We start from the raw sequence: 21,482 nt of genomic DNA, 5'->3' as shown, positions 1-21,482 counted from the left end.
AAAGAGGAAAAGACTGAAAAATAATAAACGGATCCGAGTGCAAATATTGGTGTTCTATCGAATTTATATTATTGTGAGTTTTCTAACACATATATCTAAAATTCACTTGCGTGAACTCGCTCATAATGTTGAGTGGGATGATACGTATTACCGAGCAAGTTGTCCATCGCCATGTTTCTGCTCATTTTTTTCAAGCAATGAGAGTTTCGACAAATGATACCACGTATTGTTTGAGAGGAGGGACACATCTCGTTCATATACTAGATACAATCATGGACTATACGTGAAATGTGACGTGCTAAACAATACTTTCGGAGATCAGTTGGACATAGCAATTTTGATATACAAGTTGCATTTTCTCTACTTATTCATTATGCCTCATAGATAATCTCGCAACAATTCAAAATGTTTTAATTGACTCGAATTCACAATGACTAATATATTCTGGACCTACATATTTTAAATGCAAAATCTAGGTGACGAAAATATGCCTCAACACGAAATGAAAATGCAATATTCTTTGAATACACTAAAAAAGCTAACCAAAGCAGACTTTTAACAAAATTACACACGTAACGTTTCCATCCTCTAACAGGGTTTTTGTTGGAGTAAGATTCACATGGCGTAATGGGATTATCATTCACTACAAAGCAATAGCTATAAACATGAGATAAACCTGAAATGAGGGGTTAGAATTCACCATAAGAGAAGTGCAGCAGGTAAAACAAAACACATATGTAAGGAAGAGGTGTGTAAGTGTAAGTTTCTATGTGAAAATTGACTGAGTGGTAGCACTAGACGATTTTACGTCAGGGATCCTAGGTTCGAATACCGGTCTGGGCATTGGTGTTGTTTCTGAATGTTCTATTTATTTTATCTTCACTCATCTTCGTCGTCGCGATTGCCCAAAAGTGGAAGAAAAGCGAAGCTAAATAAAAATAAAAAATATATGTAAAATTAGAAGGTTAATTAAGAGCTGATAGGTAAAATATACTCTATGAGCGATGTTCGATAGAAGTTCTGTTAAGATGTCAAACCTGTAAGAAGCAAATAGCGAAGTTGTGTGAAGGATTGAAGATAAGCTTCGATAACATGGTCGCCTGGATTGTCTCGAGCTGAACCAGTAAATGGGCGATGTTTAATCCCCAAGGCCATTCTGCAAAACGAATGCCAAAAGAGGTTCGTGTGTGGATTTGGTCAGCATGAAATTATTGGGTGATGATAAGTGAATGGTATTTTTTCTGTTTTCGTTATTTTACGTTGCTTTTCTACCTCTGGATCTTGAATGACGAATAAATTAATTTGGTGAACTGATAAACACAAAAAAGCCAACCCCGTGGCTAATTGGTTAGCGCACGCGCTTCGAAGTAAGGTGAGGATGTGTCATTGTCTGCATCCCACTTCCATCTATCACATCTTCAACCTTCATCATTGCGATTATCCGAGACTGGTAGAACAGTGACGTGAAATAACAAAAATATCACCCTCGGTGTCAATTTCAAAGTTTCAAGTATTGCTGTTTCTGCATTCAATAGCGGCTCTAGATTGTGACAATGATGTGAAATGCTTCTGATTTTATAAGAAATAGAAAATCGAGAAGAGCGATAGATATTCCTCCATTTTCAATTTTCTCTAAAACTATTTTCCCCGACTGTGGTGATAATGAATTCTATGTAGTATGAGAAATATACTTTAAATTAATTTATACTAATTTATGCATATGCAACTGATTAAGAGAGCCTCCACGATGGCGCAAGGAAATCGTCGCCGCATTGTAATCAAGGAGTTCTCGGTTCGATGCCCGGTGGAGGCACATAGTGATTCGGATTCTAGTTTAAACTTTAGATCTCATCCCGGTTTGCCTATTTGTGCATAAAACTCGCTCAGAATGATTAAGGACTTTTCGAAATATTCTGTCTGTATCGGAATGGCAACTTTCTTCAGACGAAAATGAATTCGTAAAGCAATAATACGCACAGCACCTCTAATTACCCACTGCCATTCAACACACTACTATTCGTAAATTCAGAATTATTATTTTAGGGTTCAAATTCTGGCATCTGAAAAAGGGACACTTGGCCCCAAAAGTTTCAGGTTTGTTAACATTTACTAGTTGAGGATATTTTTTATTAAGCTCCTGGGACCTGAGGAACAAAAATATAGATCTTTTAAAATGATTTCTCAAATCAAATGTAGAAATTATGCAGCACAATAGTCCAGGGACGCTATAGCTTATTCATGGGATGGAAAAATTTCCATTTCCGCCCCCCCCCCCCCCATAGCCAAGCTGTATATTCGATTGACTTAGATTCGAGTGTTAATATTGGTTATGATTATTGGTTATGATTATTGGTAAGGTGATACGGGGTTACATCATTCATTGAAACTTACGTAACTATGCTATTTGTTATACAGTATAAACAATAATAATGACAATTATCGTGCCTAGCACTCTGATTACTCTACTGGAAGATAATTTACACTTGTAAGTTTTCCGAAACAAATACACATTTCACTTCGTATGACAAGAATTGGCGATGAAATTTCGTAAGTAGAAATTCAGTAGCATTAGTTTACCTTAACTTTCGCAAGATATGAAAAATTCCGTTTTTGAATTGTTGGATCCTAATGTCGTGACCATCCCTGATATTTTCCTTGCATATCAACGATATTTTTTTGAAACTAGGGTTAGCAACCCTTAATTGAAGACCAAGTGAATGACTTGCGATGTGGTAGTCGGAAACCTGGCCGAGCAATCAATCGTTCATTGTTGCTACGGAATCAAGATGCCATACACGTCTGAAGCTACTCGTGGCCGTATAATTGGCATGTTCGAATGTGGCCGCACAATTTCCGATATCGCAATAGCCATTGTAAGGCATGAAAATGTTGTTCGTTATTGGATAGAGCGTTTTCAACATGAAGGAGAAGAGGGCCTGAAAACAAGAAGGAAAACAGGGCGCCGCAGAGTGACATCGGGAGAGCAAGATGCTGCTATTGTGGAACACATTGCAAATCATCCATTTTCTCCAGCCAGTATTGTTGCCAGACATTTACAACTGCAGTGTTCAAGTGATACAATACTAAGGCGTCTACAAGCTGCGGGGATACGGCACAGAATGGTGAGCAAGCTCATGGGCTTCTGTGGCACATATTATACATATTGTCAAGGTATGTACTTTCTGTGGGTGGAGTATGAATTGATTTACTGATCTGTGGGCACTGTTATACAATCATGTTGATACGCTGCCGTTTCAGCTGAGTTACAATGATGTGTGTTTCTTTCAATTGACTTTCAAAATTTGTGGGATGAGGTGGGATGAAGATGTTTGTGCCGAATGATTCAATGGGTCTTATAAAAGCAACCAAGAGAAAACTGGCTGCCAACTCGTGCCTATGCGCAGTTACGAAATGGAGAAAGAATATCAGTTGCATGCGGATTCACACTGTCAAATATGCCTGCATTGAAATAGAATTGCATTAAAACTCAGTATTTAACGTAAACATAGCAGAATCGGAATGCATTGGAGACCAGATACAGGATCTCAGTTCTACGTACCTCTCAGCTGGCGTTGGGAAGATCTGACAGTTTTTCACACACATTAGTTTGCAACAAAGCGAGCGGTACATCATCTGCTCAGGTGAGTTACATTTGAGGCGCTTGGCCGACAGAAATGAAAACAAATTTGACAAGATCACCAAAAGAGCGGCAAATACTCAGTTTTGACTGTCAATCCTACGTGCATGGATTTGATTCTTGACCTCTTCCTTGACATGTCGTATCGAATCGAATTCAAGAGGAGGCAGGCTTGTGGAGAAGACAGAGCAAAAAGGAAAGCTTTAAAAACCGAACGTCCAGGAGAAATTCAAACGCTTCATGGGCATTTTCGTTAACAAGACTAAACAAGATGGTAGTGGCACCTCTAATGATGGCAAGACATAACACCAATTCTTTCAGGATCCTAAATATGTCAGTGGAAATCACAGGCAGCAAACAAGGTGTTAATCAAACGATGCAACTATTTTGTAAACACAATCGTCAAGTCGCCGTACGAACGTTCAGTTTTCGTGAATATGCGTTGGAAACTGTGAAATTTCTTGTAACAGAATATTTTTTGGTATTATATGACCGATGGCGTATACAAGATCTTGGTGTTCAGCTCTCTGCGCAGGTTCAAGTAGCAAGAATCAAGAACATCATAGAACGACTTTCCCGTGAGAGCTCCCGAATTTCAAGCAACGAAGATCTTATGCATCATCTGCTTATCTCGTCTGATCCACTAGTATCAAGCTTTCGGCTCTTGCCTGATAAGAAAGCATGTACGCTATAAGAAGACGTCACTCGATCGCTCGACATCACAGTGTCTCACATGAACCCCAACAATCTGCCTAACCAAATGAAAATCTGTCCACTACCAACAGTGAAAGTGGAGGTTAAGCTTTATCTCAGTCAGTATACGAACACAATGCTCTTTAGTAAAATTTATTTCGTGGAGTAAGGTAGGTGACAATAATCGTGCTTACTGCACCGTGCTATGAAGGAATATGGGGGAATGTGGAGGCTCCACATATTCACGATCTCGGTCATTTGTGGGGGTAATGTGACCAGCATCACGCTGACCTCCCCCCCTTTCCCCGGTTGCCTCTGGGTACACATTTATTACATGCTGTGTAAACCCGAACTGATTTTATACAGGAACTAGACAGGAAAAATCCGACCGTAGATCACCCACCCCGAGAATCGAACCCGAGTCCCCGCTTGGCAGTCAGACGCTCTACCGACTGGACCACTGCGGCTCTATTTGATAGTGTGTTCATGTCAACAAGCACAGGATTTAACTGATTTTATTTGATATTGCAAATTGCAGTTTTTCTCAGTACACGAGCCCAGGGCATTCTTTGTACGCAACATGTTACTTTATTATTTTGCACTGCTATCATGTGAATATGTACAGAATTTGAATTTTTTTATGTTTTCTATGTATTATATTATTTTATTAGAAATACTGACAGCCTAAAGTATCTCTATTCACCACTTTAGATGTTTGTCCCCATTTTTAGAATTCTGGCCCAGTGCGAGGTCGTGAAGTTTCTATTTGCAAGAGAGTATTACAAATGATCTAAACTAGTAAAGGAGAGTAACAGCATTTGCCTCAAACAAGGTGTTGCCGAATTAGTCACAGAGCGCTGAATTCTATTCTGGCAACTGCGTATAAATTTGTACCTGCAGTTCCTGTACGAGGTACATTCAAGTTCTAAGATCTCCTAATTTATTTTGAAAAATGTACACACCTAAGAAAGCTGAAAGTGCCTACACATCTCAACATAATCACCCTCTATACCCACACAATTTTCACAACGCTGACGCCACGATGGCATGACCTCCGCAAACGCTTATTTAAGGGGTCTGTATTGTACACTGAAAAATTGTTGATATAAAAGCGGAACGGCATAAAAATATGCAACCACGGAAACTGTCCTTGAGCATTGGAAAGAGCCAAAAGTCGTAAGGTGCTAGGTCAGATAAGTATGGACGAGCATGTAGAATAACTTAAAATTTGTTTTCCGTAAACGAGTGTGAACAATGACCGCCCGATGAGGAGGTGCGTTGTTCTGATGAAAGAACACAGCTGCAGATTTTTCTTGCAATACTGGAAGCAATTTGGTTCTCAAAAACGTTTCATAGCTAGTGCCTGTCGATGTGGTATCCTTAGGATAACAATGCGTGAATATAGCGCCTTTCCTGTCCCATTTCCTCAGCAATGACGGTAACTGGATGTTAGTTCATGACCGAGTCGCAGGCCCTTACACAAGGGCGGGGCCATGGTGGCCATGCCCCCCACCCTCGAGCCAAGAAATTTTTAAATGTGAACCTATAAAAAGCTATGAAAATAACATCGACGATTTTTCAAACATGTAAAAATTTCAATGTTGTCCTTGGATAAATAAATGTGTTTGTTGTGTGGAGAGGATGGCTCCAGAAGTCTCCAGTCTGCGATATTGGCTACGTTTAGTTTTATAACCATTGATAAAACTAAAAGGCTACCAGGTGAAAATCTCTCTCTCTCTCTCTCTCTCTCTCTCTCTATTGGATAACCCAGCCCAGCTCGCTACAACCCTTTGTAGCGGGCTTTGGGTTAACTCACATTTAGAATTATTTATTGTAATAATCATTGCTAATGCGTATAATTTAATTTATAAATAATATATTATTTTCTAAACATAGAATTATCGTGGCTGTTCAATGGTTCTGGTATAAGAAAATAAATAAAATTTGAAAACATTTTTAATGTGTGACACTCAGAACTATTCGAATACTTCTGACCAGTATCGGCGATTGGGTGCCAAAACTGTGGAAGGGGAGGGGGCAAGGACAGTTATTTTCTCTTTGTAGACAAGCATTAAGAGGCCATAGTACGGAGTAAAAGTGGTAAAGATGTCGGGGGCAACTGCCCCCAGGTCCCCCAAATAGCTTCCACTGTGTATATATATGTGGATCTGGCCCCTCCCTCAAAACAATTCTGGGTACGGGCCTGCCGAGTCGTCTTTGGTTTGTTTTCACACGACGTTCGGCCTTCCTAGAACTGTCGCACCCATGAACGAACGTACATTTACACGTCCATGACACCACCACAGCATCTCTCAGTCAATTGAAGATGAATATCGGTGAGTGTTACTCCACGCAGGTGAAGAAAATGGATAATAACACGCTGTTCTTTAAATTTTAACGACGCCATTTCCAGTATCAAAAACCCGCCCATTGCTAGACAGCGCCACTAGCTTCCTATGAGCCGGACCCTACTGCCATCTGGCCTCATCAACCTTCAAGAATTAATGCGTCTTCTCAAACAACTCTCATGTTTACAAATGCTTCTGTTCATGAGAAATATATTAAGACACCTTAATGAATGCACCTCGCACATTTCAGGTAAGATCTACAATTCGTTCGGTGGATATATTTTATATGTTTACAATACTCAATCCTTTTTAACAACTTGCCTCTCTGAAAGTTACCTCTGCCTTTATGCTTCTCACTCTCTTTTCCTATATCTTATTATCAATTTCTATGCGTTACCCATGCGTCCACATGGTAAGCTAGCCTAACAAAAATGACATAATTTAAGTCACGTAAGTCCGAGTCATGCGTCACACATTGAGGTATTAAAAACAGTTTTTCAAGATAAGATAAACTTGTACACCCTGGCACATTATTGTAATTCAATATTCTTGAACCGAATTACGAATTATTAACATACTAACTACGCGTTCACAAACCATTCCTACCAACAAAATTAAATTGAAGTACCGAACACCGCGGCACAATAATCCTTTGAGAATCAAGGAATACCCAACAGTTTTGCAATGCTTGACTCGTAGTCCTCACGTCGAACAGTAATGTATTAATGTGCTGTAGACTATATGTCTAAATCTATATGCCTCATCTACACGCAATCTGCTTGTAGTTTACGTAGACAATACAATGTACACCAAAAAAAATAATTTAGAACACTCCCTTGAAAGTAAACTATCATATTTGAATCGTTTTTGTTAGTATGGAGCTGAAAAAATTATACTTCAACAAAGATCTCGCATTCTCTTTCAAGCATCAGCTGTATGGAAATTGCAAAGTGTGTTCCATACCCGATGGAAGCATAATATGGTTCGAATCCCACCTTAAACTGCAGGTACAGTCTCGATTAATTTATCAATACATATTATTGACTTAAAACTCAAAATCAAATCAAATGTAAACAAAAAACATGTGACTGTTGTGAGTCCAAAGTAGTATGTCCTTATATCATTCATTCACTTGAATGTTCCATATATTGCATTTATTCATCGGATGAATGTTGTTCGTAATATCCAGAAGAGTGGAAGAAGATATATATCCCACACTTCAACAATTGAAACGCAGGAGATTTCTATTTCGTTTCTACAGCGAAGTTGGTTAGCCCAACGACTGCCACTATTTACTACTATAGATTGCATTGACTCGAGTACATGTATTATGTATATTTCCACATGTAGAATCTAGAGTAACTTGGTTTACGCGTAGACACACAAAGCAAGTATCAAGCCCAATTGCTGCTGTTTTCAGATTTTCTATAGCGAAGCTCGCTACCTGTTTCTTTCATTTTCACAAAGTTTACTCTTTTCCATCCTGACCTGGTCTCCTCGTTTGACACCTCGCCTTGTCTCAGCGCACAAGGCGACCCTGGTTCGCCTCTAGTTACAGCTCTGTAGAGGACAGACGAAAAAATATATCGGAGGTCTGTAACCGGTCCGATTAGGTATAACCATGGAAATAGAAAAGTGGCGCTAAAAGTGTTTGCTATGCGAAGGGTGCCAGAAAAGGGGTATAGGGAGCTTGCGCAGTGTCCCTGCTCATAAGTAAATTCAAATTCATCTTTTTTTAAAATATAAACCCTATTGTAAATGTAAGAATAATGCAGTGATTAGAATATTTTTAAAGAGTATACAACCTTTCCACTTGTGTTTCCGTCTGTCGTTTCCTCATTCCAAACAGGAATTTCCCATTCCCTGTGTCACGATAACTGTATCACAAATATATTAAAATTCCTACATAGATTTACCTAAAAGCACATTATGAGATGCAAATGTATCTTTTTACTATTTAGTAACAGTATATTTATTACATTTTCAATCCTCTGAGACGTGTCCAACAATAAAAGAGATAATGCATAAGTGCTCATTAAAGATACCAAATAGGAGAAGAAAGTTTAACGTAGAATGCTGCAGTACTACTAACTGTGATATTTACTTTCACAACCTTTGCGTAATCTGTAGAGTGGGTATATATAGACACATAGGACAGGCTCTTCATCACAGTACGCAGCAGCAACTAGCACATCATGAACTCGTTTGCAGTAAGTACACATTATCACGTTTGTGATGTAAAGGTTTCAACAACAAGCGGGATCCTGTTCTATAATACACAGCTAGAACATAAGATGTTTAAATGAAATCAAACCATTGCATTGGATTTGAATTGAGAAGTGTTCAACTTTAGAACTGTAAGGGAAATTTTGTGTCTGTATGAAACAAGTTAAATTAGAGAAGTAATAACCGTTAGGTTCAGAACCATTTTTGACATTTTTACATACACAGGAAACTATAGTCTGAAGTAATATCACCAAAAGCTTCTAATAAAAATCTTAGGCAAATCTTGCCAGAAAAACAGTATTTCTTGGACATCCTACTATTTAAACAGACAAAATACTCCTAAGAAATTTTTAAAAATTTTATTGTCAAACACAAAAATGTAACTACCTTGCAGAAGACAGCCATCATATACTCAAACCTAATAGATGAGTATTTTGAAAAGTTTAGAAGGTTATTATTGTCCACTGTAATAAGTTCTGATCATAAATATCAACCAAAATCTAATTCTTATTTTCTTCCATGTATTAATAATAGAGGAAAGTGACCAAAGTAGGACCTCCGTTTTGTTTTTCATCCCTGGTGTCATTGTGGCACATTATTTCTATTAGAAATTTAATAAAATGGGTTCCTTGATATGTTCGCTAACGTTCTGAGTAACTTAATCCACCTTAAAGCGCATGATGCTTTGCCAGTAAGCATTTCTGTAAAAAGGGAAGAAAAGTAACAACGGAGAAAAAGTGGCCAAAGTCGGACCTCTGCTTTAACAAGTTCCAAAAATTAGAAAAGACGCAAAGAAATGTAAATATATGATATGTAGTAAATTATTTACATTTATTGAGCTTGCATAAATAATATAGCTGTACAAAAGTAATATAATATAGATTGCCAATATCCAAATTGCATCAATCGCCCTTTCCATTTGTTGGACATCCCACCTTTTCCCACCTGCATTGCCTTTCCCCTTGAACATCTGAAACAACATGTAAAAGGACTTTACTAACGAGTAACGACCCTTTGCTTCAATTACAGTTGTAATGTTAGGCTTTCATTGAGGGGTCCTACTTAGGGCATTTTACTCGTGGAGTCTTATTGTTTATACAATAAAACCACACGTAGCTTCAAACAAACCATTACCATAATTTCAAAGTACGTACAATACTTACTAGTGTCTAAATTGTAACAATATTGCTACTTACCTCTCTCTTAATTAGCAAAATTCCCACTGATGTGCACCGATGTACAAACTTTCATTCACACAAAAACAAGTCATGACGAACTACAGCACCTGATACTTGCACGATACTGCTAATACCTTCCCTACACAATCTTTTCGTTATTCTTGACGTGTTTCGCCCATTGCCACCACTTGGCAGCACCTGGAAACAGGAAGGAGGTCCGGCTTAGGGAGTGGGGTCCAGGTTTGGCTATTTTCCTCTATTATTCTCTCGAATAAAGATGCACATAAAAAAATGAAGAAAAACTATTTAAAGTAATAACCATTTTGCAAGTATTCACTGGTATTGGTATGAAAAAGAACGTCGTTAAAAATCAATATCAACAAAACCATGTATCAAACTTGTAGAAGATTTACTAATAAATGTGCAAGACAGATAAGTGCCTCTGTACCAACCACTTTTTTTCCCATTCCAGGGCCTTCTCGCATTCTCCGCCCTTGTAGCGGTTGTAGCTGGTGGTGCTGTAGGCGGTTATGGTGCATTGGGCTACGCTGGTCCTGTTGCTGTTGCTCCTGTCGCCGCTGCTGTTGATTACTACGTAAGTTGCCTTCTATTTTATATAGCTACTTTGAAACTTCTATTAATTGCATAGTACAATTCAATGTAACTCTCAATCTGAAAACATCTAAATTTGATTCATTGTATAACAGAAGATTTTATATTTTCCAGGCCTACCCCAGATACGCCTTCGGTTACGGAGTGGCCGACGCTCTGACTGGAGACCACAAGAGCCAGTCTGAAGTTCGTGATGGAGGTTTGGTGAAAGGCCAATACAGCGTGGCTGAACCAGATGGCACTTTGAGAGTTGTGAACTACGTTGCTGATCCAATCAACGGATTCAACGCTGTGGTGAGCAAGCTTGGACAGAGTGCTCACCCTGGACCTATTGCTGCTGTTGGTCATGTTGGACTTGCAGGAAAGCTTTACGGCTAAATCTATGCGAATCGAGCAATCATATTTGATAGAAAATTTATACTTTTGTAACATATCATTGTGATACTTTTTGAACGAAAATAAATATTTCCAAAATTGAATTATTTTTTCATTACAGTCATTTATTTTCACTCCAGCCAAGCCGTGTGTGTGTGTGTGTGTGTGAATTGTGTGTATGTGCTCTCACGCGTAATTAGGTTATTATTCTCCGTGTTCATTTTTGATTGGCCAGTCAAAAAATTCACCAATTATTACGTCAGTCAAGACAGGATAAAATATACTTAATAAATTTATAAGCAAATTTTGAGCAATTTATTTTGTTTTTTAACTATTATAATACTCTACACTGTACATACACATACGCACATAATACCTTTATACATAAGGTACGGATTTCTTTATTTATAATTGATTTTTTTCTGGATAAAGTTTGTATTATTGGACTAATAATTGTACTTAACGGAAAGATAAGTTTTCTTCCGCGGTCCATAGTGGCTTAGATTCCACTTTAATTTGCTGGTTCAGTACACGTTAGTCTATCTGTGCAAATAGTGGATTTACAACTCAAAACTCAAACAAACTCTGTTCTCTGTCATTTTCTTCTAAACGCGAAGTTCTTTTGTGCACATAGAGTCAACGAATTACATTTTAACAATAAAATAGCCAATTATTATAATACGTGGTGCTTTTCCTATATTTATATGTGTGATTACTGCCACATATCACTACCAACCGTTAATGACCCTTTTGTCAGTCCTAAAAGTAAGCCTTCAGTTGTAAAAAAAAAAAAAAAAAAAAAAAAAAAAAAAAAAAAAAAAAAAAAAAAAAGTAATCATATGGGTCGTACGATTTAGATTTATTAATGATTATACGTATATAAGACTACACAATAGTCTGCTTCTATTGACATATGTGTAGAGGCATTGTAAGCCCGAAGAACGACGAGTCACCAAAGTAATTTTGGAGTGTAAGGGGGCGACTCTTTCTTAAGACACACAAGTGTCAATCTTTCTTTCACGTAGTACACTCCAGACTGCATTTTCCAAACTAACGATGCTCTGACGTCTGGACTCAAAGCTAGTATAATCCTCTGTGTGACTCTTGTTGTGTCCTGTCCATGTGTATTTGTGATTATCTTTTCAGCAATTTTATATCACCACCTTTCTCGATTAGTCAAGAGTGGCAGAAAGTCGAAATAAAATAAGACGTATCTATCATTCAAAACCAAACTAATTTTGTAAACAATAAATTAGAATTTTTGATTTTCTTTACGTTCACCTTCTGTACTATTGTATTGTGTACTTTCTAGTTATTTATGGAGCTATAAATTATCTCAATCGGCACACAATTTCTACAGTTCAGTAAATATCCAAGAACAATAATCGTAATTTTAATATGTGTAATTCCATGTTGGACAATTGCTTAATTGCAATTAAGCAAATTCCATTGAGTTAATGGACTGGAATTGAAGACCTTGAAACGGAAAGTAAGGGTCACTAGAAAGGCTTCTGGAAAGAAACAAACCATTACAAGTGGTAAAGAACGTTAATTTCTTCGATTGCATGTAATCATCATGAGCAAAGTCTTGGCAAATTATGGCAATGTAATTTCTCCAACGAGTGAAATTCCACTTACAGACCCTGACATTTCTTTGTAGATATGGTGATATTGTACATTCAATTTCGTAAGGATACTTTGAAGGAAAATGCTATTTACCGTGTCTTGGAATGGAAATACTGTGCTTTGGTAATTGAAAATTGATTTTGTTTTTTAATATTTCTGAAGTTAGAACATGGTAACGAACCATAATTTCGTTTCACATGCTTGCATGTAGTACGAGTGGCGAACTCAAGAATTTCGTATGGTTTCAATGTTTGCCTGAGGAGAGCTATGACTTATTCGGTGGTCAATGTTAAATTTTACCATCTTTTTCACTTTTCTGGCCTCTTCTTAAATGGACCAAAATGAGGGCTATAACACCGATAACCCCCTGCCCCCTCATGTGCAAGAAAATATGTAAAATGGGAAGATATTATTATGACTGATTAAATTCGATATGTAGCATTCATTACAGAACATAGAAATAATTACGATTGACCTGAAGGATGGACACATCATCAAGGAGAATTTCCTCTTGTCTCACTGGCAGGGGCAAGACCAATATGAGCAGGGGTTCTTTGGAAGAATATCTCATAGAAGTTTCTTCGTGGTTTATCCTTTAAGTAATATTCTCCGTGTTTTCCAACGAATGAAAAAAATATTCTCTAGAATTAATTTCGTAAAGATGAAGAATGTGTTGGTATTTGAATATTAAATATACAATATTCATAATATATGAATGAATATTGGTATTATTTTATATGTTATTTTCAATACCATACAGAGTTTATGTGTGATATGAATATACAATTACTTTGCACTATTTACAATGTAATTTCATTTATTCAGCATCACGATCGCATAGCATTTAACAATATGTTTTTTCAAAGCAGCATTTTAATAAGCAGAATTAAATCCATATTTATTTTCAATGAAGTTTTAGCCAACGTAATCGGAATAATTATGTAAAATAGCGTTGAACAGAAGTCCCTTAGAAACAGGGTTGATTTGTCTAGATCTATAGCGACGACTACTTTTCTTCGGCTTCAGTGCTGTGTTGCTTATCTGATTGCCATCATAACTGATAACTTCAAGGTTTCCATCATCTTTGGCGGCACTGGCCACTTCCTTCATCTTGTTTCCTTTTGAAACTGTAGACACACTCGATACTTGCCCATTTGACCCATCCGACACTGCATTCGTGGAGACGACTGAATTCTGTATCGGAAAGTATAACATTTACATGAATGAGAATTTACAATGTTAAACATTTTATTGACATATTAATCGTGCGGCGAGAATTTTGTGCAACAATCTGTGCTTTGAAGTGATCAAAGCAAAAGCGTCTTTGATTAAAGTGCATGAGCCATTGAGCTGTGAAAATAGTCTTATTGCATTGGGTTGATCTTAAAGGACAGAATAAATTTTAACTATAAAGTTGCCCAAATGAAAGCAAGACTTGTTGGAATATATAATGAGACAGGAAGCAATAGTGATACAAGGTCTACGCATCGCTACACCTAGTCGCCTTTTCCGTTCAAGCGAGTCACTAAAGTATGGATACTCTGAGCAAAGAACTTCCGTGGTTGGCTGCGGAACCAGCAGACATCAGTACTCGCAGTTCATTAGCAAACCAGCAGCCTTTTAGAGCTTTTTCTAGTTGCTCGAAGATGTGGTAGTCGCATGGCTACAGAGTAGGGTGTAGAGGACCTCCCAGAGGAAGCACCGCAGCAAATCTTGGTACACCCTAGGCACTACTCCATATGAAAAACTGTACACCGTTCCACACTCATTCCCATACAGGTCCTTCACACAACGAAAATTTCGACACTTTCTGCCGTCAAAAATTGAATAACTACTCGCTGGACAGTTTGTACAGTAGGATCTATGAGTATTACCGTGCAAATTGTCCATGACTATTTTCATTAGATTTTCTCTTACATCCTATGTGTTTCTAAGTGATGAATTTTTGTGTACGTTGGTGCAGAAGTTGTCAACAGCTTGTTTTGAGTTTTCTTTCAATTCTTGAAACTCTTATTGGGTTAAATAAAGTGCACGAACATGGTGACCGACAATTTGCACGGTAATACTCATGGATCCTACTGTACGACTCCATGCCACGACCGTACTTAGTCAACATGCTTCAGCATGTGCACACAGCACATTTTCGACGATAACAACTTTGCATCTTGACATACAACGCCATCTACCGACGCGAACGCAAAGCTAATTTTACAAATACCACATTGGTGTTACTTCATTCCATTACTTGGGTGCCTTTCATCACTCCAGAAGGCTGTCAAAAGCAATAAATTGTCTAGAGCAATACGCAGACATTCAAGTATCCCAGGTGGCCTTACACGCATTATCTGTTCATTCAATGTGACCATGTGAGTAATATTGTTTTTCATTGAGATCTAATTTGAGTCTAAAAGGGATGAAAATAATGGTGAATGGGGAAGGTTACATTATACTGAACTCCATAATCTACATCCACCCTCAGATATGATTAGAGTAAATACATCACTAACACTTGTGTGAGCAAAATATACAGCACTGTGGGAGAGGAAAGAGAAGTTTACAGAACCCTTGTTGGCAAACCTAGACAAAGATAGTATGACAGTATTAAGATTCACTTGAAGGAAACTGAGAAGACTGTAATCAAGAGATTTTTTAACTTAAGCAGGATAGGATAGATGGAAGAATTATTTTGCTTCACCAATAAACCTTCGGGTTAAACGGGCCAGAATTAGTTACTTAGTGATAGGATTTGGTTTAGATTCCAGGATAAAATCGTGCCAACATGTTCGCTTGCAATAAGAAAACTGCTTTTGGTCATGAACAGTAAATGTTATCTTTTCGACTAAAACTAACGGAGTATGTCAAAATTAAAAATAAAAGGACCCTTCCATTTATAATTTCAAGTACTTTGTGGCACAACTTAGGCTGAAATTCTATATACTTTAATTTCATCGTGGTGCGCCTCATGACACCCCAAAATCACATTTATCATGTGTATATATAAGACACAAGAATAATTCATGAATCGCTACCAAGCTTAGCTTGGTTTGTTTGCTTTGAATTTTTCTCAACCTTTGTATTGATTATGTTATCGTACATCAGGAGCAGGAGCTTGTGCTATATTTGAGCATGAACAGTCAGTGTTGAATCTAGTCAATTTCCTCCTGGGGGGACATCAAACTTCACGGGGGTGTATCAAAGACATCAAATTATATTACCAATAAAACAATACCATAACATTTTTAAATTGCCCCTTGCTTCTGATATGGATATAAATTAAGTGTAAATACATGTAGGTATAATTAACTATCATTTTAAGAATAAAATTAAGATAACCAATAAAATAATATTATAGCATGTAATAATTTATATTTACAACAAACTAAGGCTTGTAGGCCCTTAGCTATTGTCCGAATGCGCTGCCAGATTACTTAAATTTTCGGAGGGGTTTCTTAATTTCTGGTGGGGTCCCGGTCCACCCTCTGAATTCATCACTGTGAATACAAAAACGCTTTGCTAGTTCTAATCCCGGTCTGCGCATGGGTATTCTTTCTGAATGTCCCTTCATGACATCGTCATTCATCCTCATTATTGTGATTAGCCAAATGAGAGAAAAGCGACACTGAATAACGAAAAACAAATCAAACGAAAAATGTTTTGGATTGAATGAATGTGGTCATCCTAGGACACATCAATCGCATAATGAAAAACTATGGTTAGTTTCGATATCTTAAGCGTACTAAATATACACTCAACATTGAGAGAAGACGGAATTACGAAGGCCATAGAAGAAATATAATTGGGCAAAATTTTAACTGACTGAATGTTTTAAGATATTGTGATAATGGAAGGAATTATAATGTAAGAACTACTCACCGATGGATCATAAAAATCAGCAAATGCAAATGCGGAACCCATGCCAGGAAATAAGGAATCACTTAAAGAAGAGAAATCTGGGAAACCAAATTCACCTTTTGAAGGAAATTTCCCCGGTTTTGCAGCTACAAAGGCACAAAGGCTAAGAAGAATCTGAAACGGATAGAGCTTTGTTAGTATAGACCACAGTAAATACAATTCTTGATAATGTCATTCGCATGCAATTCTTTCATAAAACATCCTTTATGCAGTACAGAATGGCTTTGACACTAAAGTAGTATTGTGAAGGGGGCTCAATGAAGATCTTCCAATGGAGCATTCGTTGTATTAAAGTCTTTATATGAGATTTAGTCGAAATGATACTTGAAACGACATGGACACATAGGTTAGAGAATTCTATTTATGATTTCTTCTCGAAATATTCTATCGTGCAACTATACAAAACAATAAGTATTTACCTAAAAGCAATTTAGGACACAGAGCGGTAAAAGATGGAAAAGTAAGCTTGTATCTTTAATGGATTGATTCATTTCCTTTAATTTATTTCGCCTTTCTTCTACTTTTGGCTAATCGCGACGCTGAGGATAATTGATAATATAATGAAATTTATAAAGGAGCACTCACAAATAACACCCATGGTCAGACCAGAATTCCACCCTGCGAGTTTGAATTAAAATCACAGAAACACCCTGTACATGGTGACTGTTCGAAAACTACTACATATACAAATATATAATTTTCTGGCCTGAAAGATATGCCTATTTGGTACTAGTTAAATGGGCAATATGTAATTTCAATCAATGTCGTCTTCAGTCTGTTGTGGGAGTTAAAAATTCACAATAACAATGAGAAGCGTCTATAATAAATAAAAATTGATGCATATGTTTTGGGTAAAACGCTGATAAAATAACAATTTTAGGAAACCATTAGACTTACTGTAGTCTCTAATTTTCTGTTTAAAAAATTAAGAATGCTGTAAAGATAAAATTTGTTTAGTGACATCGAATTCAGACGCTAATTAATTGAGATAATCATGATTCTCATTTGCAGTTGGTAAAAATCTGCAGCCAATAATACTGTGATATGACAATGTTCTGATTGGTACCCATGGAGCATGTAGTGGTTATACCTAGGTATTGTAAATGTCAACTCATTTTTAATGGATTTTTTCAATAAACAACAGATAAAACTACTTGATAGACTAAAGGAATTGACGGAAACAGTTTTAACAGGAAAAACTTACCGTCAAATACATTTGCCAAAAATTCATTCTTTCCATATTATTCGTAACTCACTCCAGACATCATACTGGCGTAAAACTCTACTACGTTGATATTCGTAGCAATATGAATTTGCTTGAAAAGAGATGATGATATGCCTGTTAAAAGAAACTTATGAAGAATTAACTGTAAAGACACATTGGACAAGAAACATGTAGATTAGGTTATGGGAGTTAAACAAATGACGTTTTTATTGTCTTTAAATTCCTTGTTTGTAGAATACAGCATCAACCTGTGCCAAAAGAATATAATGCAGCACTGTGGTATCTGTTTTTGTGTGAGTTTTGTAATTTCTCTTCGGTCTTGCAATACATAACTAATGTTAGCTATCTCGATACTTTTTCGTGCTTCAGTTTAAAATATGTTCATGGTGTTTCGTGTGAACATGTTTCTGCTGTAATTTTAAGAAGTTTAATATCTATTCATGCGTTGGTTCGTAAGTAGCAATGCTACTTTGAATCTTAATGCTTTGATATTTCTGATAAACTTAATCAGCATATGAAATCAAACTAGAATTACTGGTATTCAAGAAGTACTTAATGATGTTCTTATCGTGTCTATTTACAGAAGTGGGAACACAACAACAAGTTTACATACGTCTCGTTTCTGTAAACATAAATTGTTCTCTGGCAAGAAGTTATTGTTCTAACCTTGTTTCGTTAACTCAGCGATACTGTATCTCTCCAGGCTAGTTTGTGAGAACTGATGCAAGAAATGCCTACGTCCGTGAAGTATTGTTATGTTCTTCACAGGTAACAGTTCTTAAATTTCTCCTGATAGCAAATAAATCAGAGAATGCATATCGATTTTGCAGTTCATTATTATGTTTGATTGATTGATTTGCTTTATATTACTTCACCTCTTGTGCTAATTTTGGCTAATTTGTGAAGATGGGGATGAGTGATGATGTGATGAGATTGATGAATGGACACACACAAACCTCCATGCCCAGGCCAGGATTCGAACCCGGGACCCCTGTTCATTATTATGTGTATGTATTATATGGTATACCACTATTAAATTGCACGAATGTATAACGAGATAATAAGACGCCTTTGCATGAGGTTTAAGGGATCAATTTAAGTCAAATCAACACATTTTTTTTATTTCACTCCTAAATTAGTATTCTTTTCCTGATGGAATATACGAATCTAATCTCTAAACGAGGAACTCAGGAAGTCGCCCAAACCATCTAGAGAAGTGTCATCTGTAACACAAATTCGAAAATCTATCTCTGTTTTCATTTGGACCAAACAGTCATAGCCTCAAGTGCCTGACAAAGGGAACAGGAATGATGTTCGGCCAGTTAGAGAGTTGTGCATAACGAGTAACAACCATAATTAATATGAATGTTGCGAATGAAGTCGTCAACACTCAAATTAAATTCAGCAAACAAGTTCTTTGCAAATTCAGTAGTGACGGTCGATGGGACGTAGAATAAAAATTTAGTATTGAAACGAATTTTTATTTCTAAAAATACGTTCATATAGTAGTGAAAATGTTTTTACTACCCCCTTTCCGCCACCAAACTAGCTATTAGCCGGTTAAGGCAAAACTAACACGTTCATCTTCAAAATATGTCCCAAATGAGAAGTTGCAGCCTCTATGCAACATTTTCGGGTAAGAACGGTACTTATGGATTTAAACCTCCTCTTACGGTGATATACCCAGTATAATGACGACGTACTAACAAAATCAATTTCTATATTTCAAGTATTGTACAGTGGGTTCAATGAGTATTACCATGCAAATTGTCCATGAATATTTTCATTAATTTTTCTCGTACATCCTATGTGTTTTTAAACGATGGATTATTATGTATGCTGCTTCAGAAGTTGTCAACAGCTTGTTTTCAGTTTTCTTTTCATTCTCGAAGCTCTTATTGGGTCAAATAAAGTGCATGAACATGGTAATTGACAATTTACGCGGTAATACTCATGGATCACACTGTACGTATATATGTATAACTGCAGTTTATGAAAGGTTGTGACCAATGCAAGTTCAACAGGATACGAGCTCTACCAATAGCTCTAGAAGCTTCAGTTTCTCGTTATTACAATTTGAAAGAGCGGTAACTGTGAACAACAGTGTGTATATATGTATAACCACTTTCCATTTTTCAGTTCAAATGTATTAACAAAGTTCTCAATGTGCTGCACTTTAAGTATCGCTTCTATCGTCCAGAGTTTCCTCCAAGTATCCACTTTATACGATGCTGGCTGAGCGCCGGAGCCGCTTGAACATGTGCCAGAAATCCCGGTTCTCCCACCAGGTATCGAACCCGAGTCTCCAGAATGGTAGTCAGATCATATACTCCGTAAAAAGAAAAAGTCCGCATTTGGCAACCCCAACTTCACACCTCTTGCAAGAACACTGTTATCGTCACTAAGCTAATGTAACTGGGATTATCATTGTAGGAACGGCGCCATTCTTCAGACTCTTCTTTGATGTAATTCCTACTAATTCGGATTATAAATCACATTCGTAACACACTGATATAAAAAGAAAAATAGCAACCTGAAATTTATCTTTCAATAGCATTTGCTCGGAACTTCTCATCGGACGGAAATATGCGGTATGAGATTTTTTTGTTTATATATATATATATATATATATATATATATATATATATATATATATATATATATATGCCCTTTCAGCACAGTGAGACATTATTTATTGTCACCCAGACACTACAATATGAAACGCGCTTAAAAAATACTGGAAATACACGAATATAAGCGCAAGGAAAGAACAGAGGAACGAGTTTCCCTTGCTAAAACTAGCGGATACCAAACTTTCCCCTGCGATCTCTCATTACTATGACGTCACAGTTTTACAACCACCTCGGCTTGCTTAAAAGGGTCGTTATGAACAGACCTTCCAAAGCAGGCGGCAAACAAGTCAACGGACCTTGGCTTCAGATGTGTTTTGAAAATCTAGGGAAATTTAGGTCGTAAAAGGGAAATTTTACACTGGTAATAGGGAAATCCTGCATTCGGAGATTGGCAACACTGATTTACGCGCGTGCTGTAGACATCGAAGCTTTCCCTCCAGAAAGGCAGCAAGGAATATAGAGTCTTTTACGCCGAACCTGCTCGGCGGCCGGCCGGGAAAGGCATTGAAAAGAGATGCTAGAACGAGTGTTGAGAGTGGAGCGTTGCAAGCGGATCGCGAAAAATAGCTATTATAATGCCATGAAGGTCAAACATATATGGAATTAGTCAAGTTTTACTTTCGGGCGTACGGGTGTACTATAACGCTACGCCACTGCTAGTGACACACACTTCCAGACTGTAAAATAGCATGCATTGCACATGAGGGTCCAAACAGCAAACGACACGTTCATATGGCGTATTCGCGTGCTACTTGTTACTTCCGTCGGAAAGCTCCTTAAAGGAAGGGTGCTGAGAGCGAAGCGACGCGCTACAGGGGGAGTTCCCAACTAAGTGACAAGCGACATGGTGCCTTCAGTCTATTAGCAAGCGTTGCTTGCGAACAACAAATAGGCGACACGATAAACCGCACATTACAACAACAGATCTACGCGACACGATAAGCCACACGTGTCGCTTTGTCACTTCTGCGTCGCTCAAACTGGGCCATTTCCTCAATAGCTTGCAACATGTTGCCG

General features: G+C 37.4%; 2 protein-coding genes across 2 annotated transcripts; one reads left to right on the top strand and one right to left on the bottom strand.

Annotated features, from left to right (window-relative positions):
• The first annotated feature begins 8,852 nt into the window (after nt 1-8,852).
• LOC145992626 (larval cuticle protein A2B-like) lies at nt 8,853-11,159 on the top strand. The gene is made up of 3 exons (XM_083128986.1): nt 8,853-8,888; nt 10,555-10,677; nt 10,809-11,159. Exons 1-3 carry the CDS (start codon nt 8,874-8,876, stop codon nt 11,070-11,072), a joined length of 402 nt encoding a protein of 133 aa, XP_082985112.1. The 5' UTR covers nt 8,853-8,873; the 3' UTR covers nt 11,073-11,159.
• A 2,335-nt stretch (nt 11,160-13,494) lies between these two features.
• LOC145992620 (uncharacterized) lies at nt 13,495-17,962 on the bottom strand. The gene is made up of 3 exons (XM_083128980.1): nt 17,812-17,962; nt 16,569-16,721; nt 13,495-13,889 (listed from the first exon to the last, which is right to left on the bottom strand). The coding sequence occupies exons 1-3, from the start codon at nt 17,845-17,847 to the stop codon at nt 13,611-13,613; spliced, it is 468 nt and encodes a 155-aa protein (XP_082985106.1). The 5' UTR covers nt 17,848-17,962; the 3' UTR covers nt 13,495-13,610.
• Between the last annotated feature and the right edge of the window lie 3,520 nt (nt 17,963-21,482).

Source organism: Lepisma saccharinum, chromosome 9 (assembly GCF_977018435.1).
Source record: "Lepisma saccharinum chromosome 9, izLepSacc3.1, whole genome shotgun sequence".
NCBI classification, from domain to species: Eukaryota; Metazoa; Arthropoda; class Insecta; order Zygentoma; family Lepismatidae; genus Lepisma; species Lepisma saccharinum.
Note: the sequence above shows the minus strand (reverse complement) of the source record. Positions and strands in the feature narration are given on the sequence as shown.

Coding starts and splice junctions, on each gene's coding strand:
- LOC145992626 (XM_083128986.1), top strand. Junction 10,678..10,808: donor CCGCTGCTGTTGATTACTAC/GTAAGTTGCCTT, acceptor TATATTTTCCAG/GCCTACCCCAGATACGCCTT.
- LOC145992620 (XM_083128980.1), bottom strand. CDS start 17,847: ATGGAAAGAATGAATTTTTGGCAAATGTATTTGACG. Junction 16,722..17,811: donor TTTGGCAAATGTATTTGACG/GTAAGTTTTTCC, acceptor TATCCGTTTCAG/ATTCTTCTTAGCCTTTGTGC. Junction 13,890..16,568: donor CTGATTTTTATGATCCATCG/GTGAGTAGTTCT, acceptor TTTCCGATACAG/AATTCAGTCGTCTCCACGAA.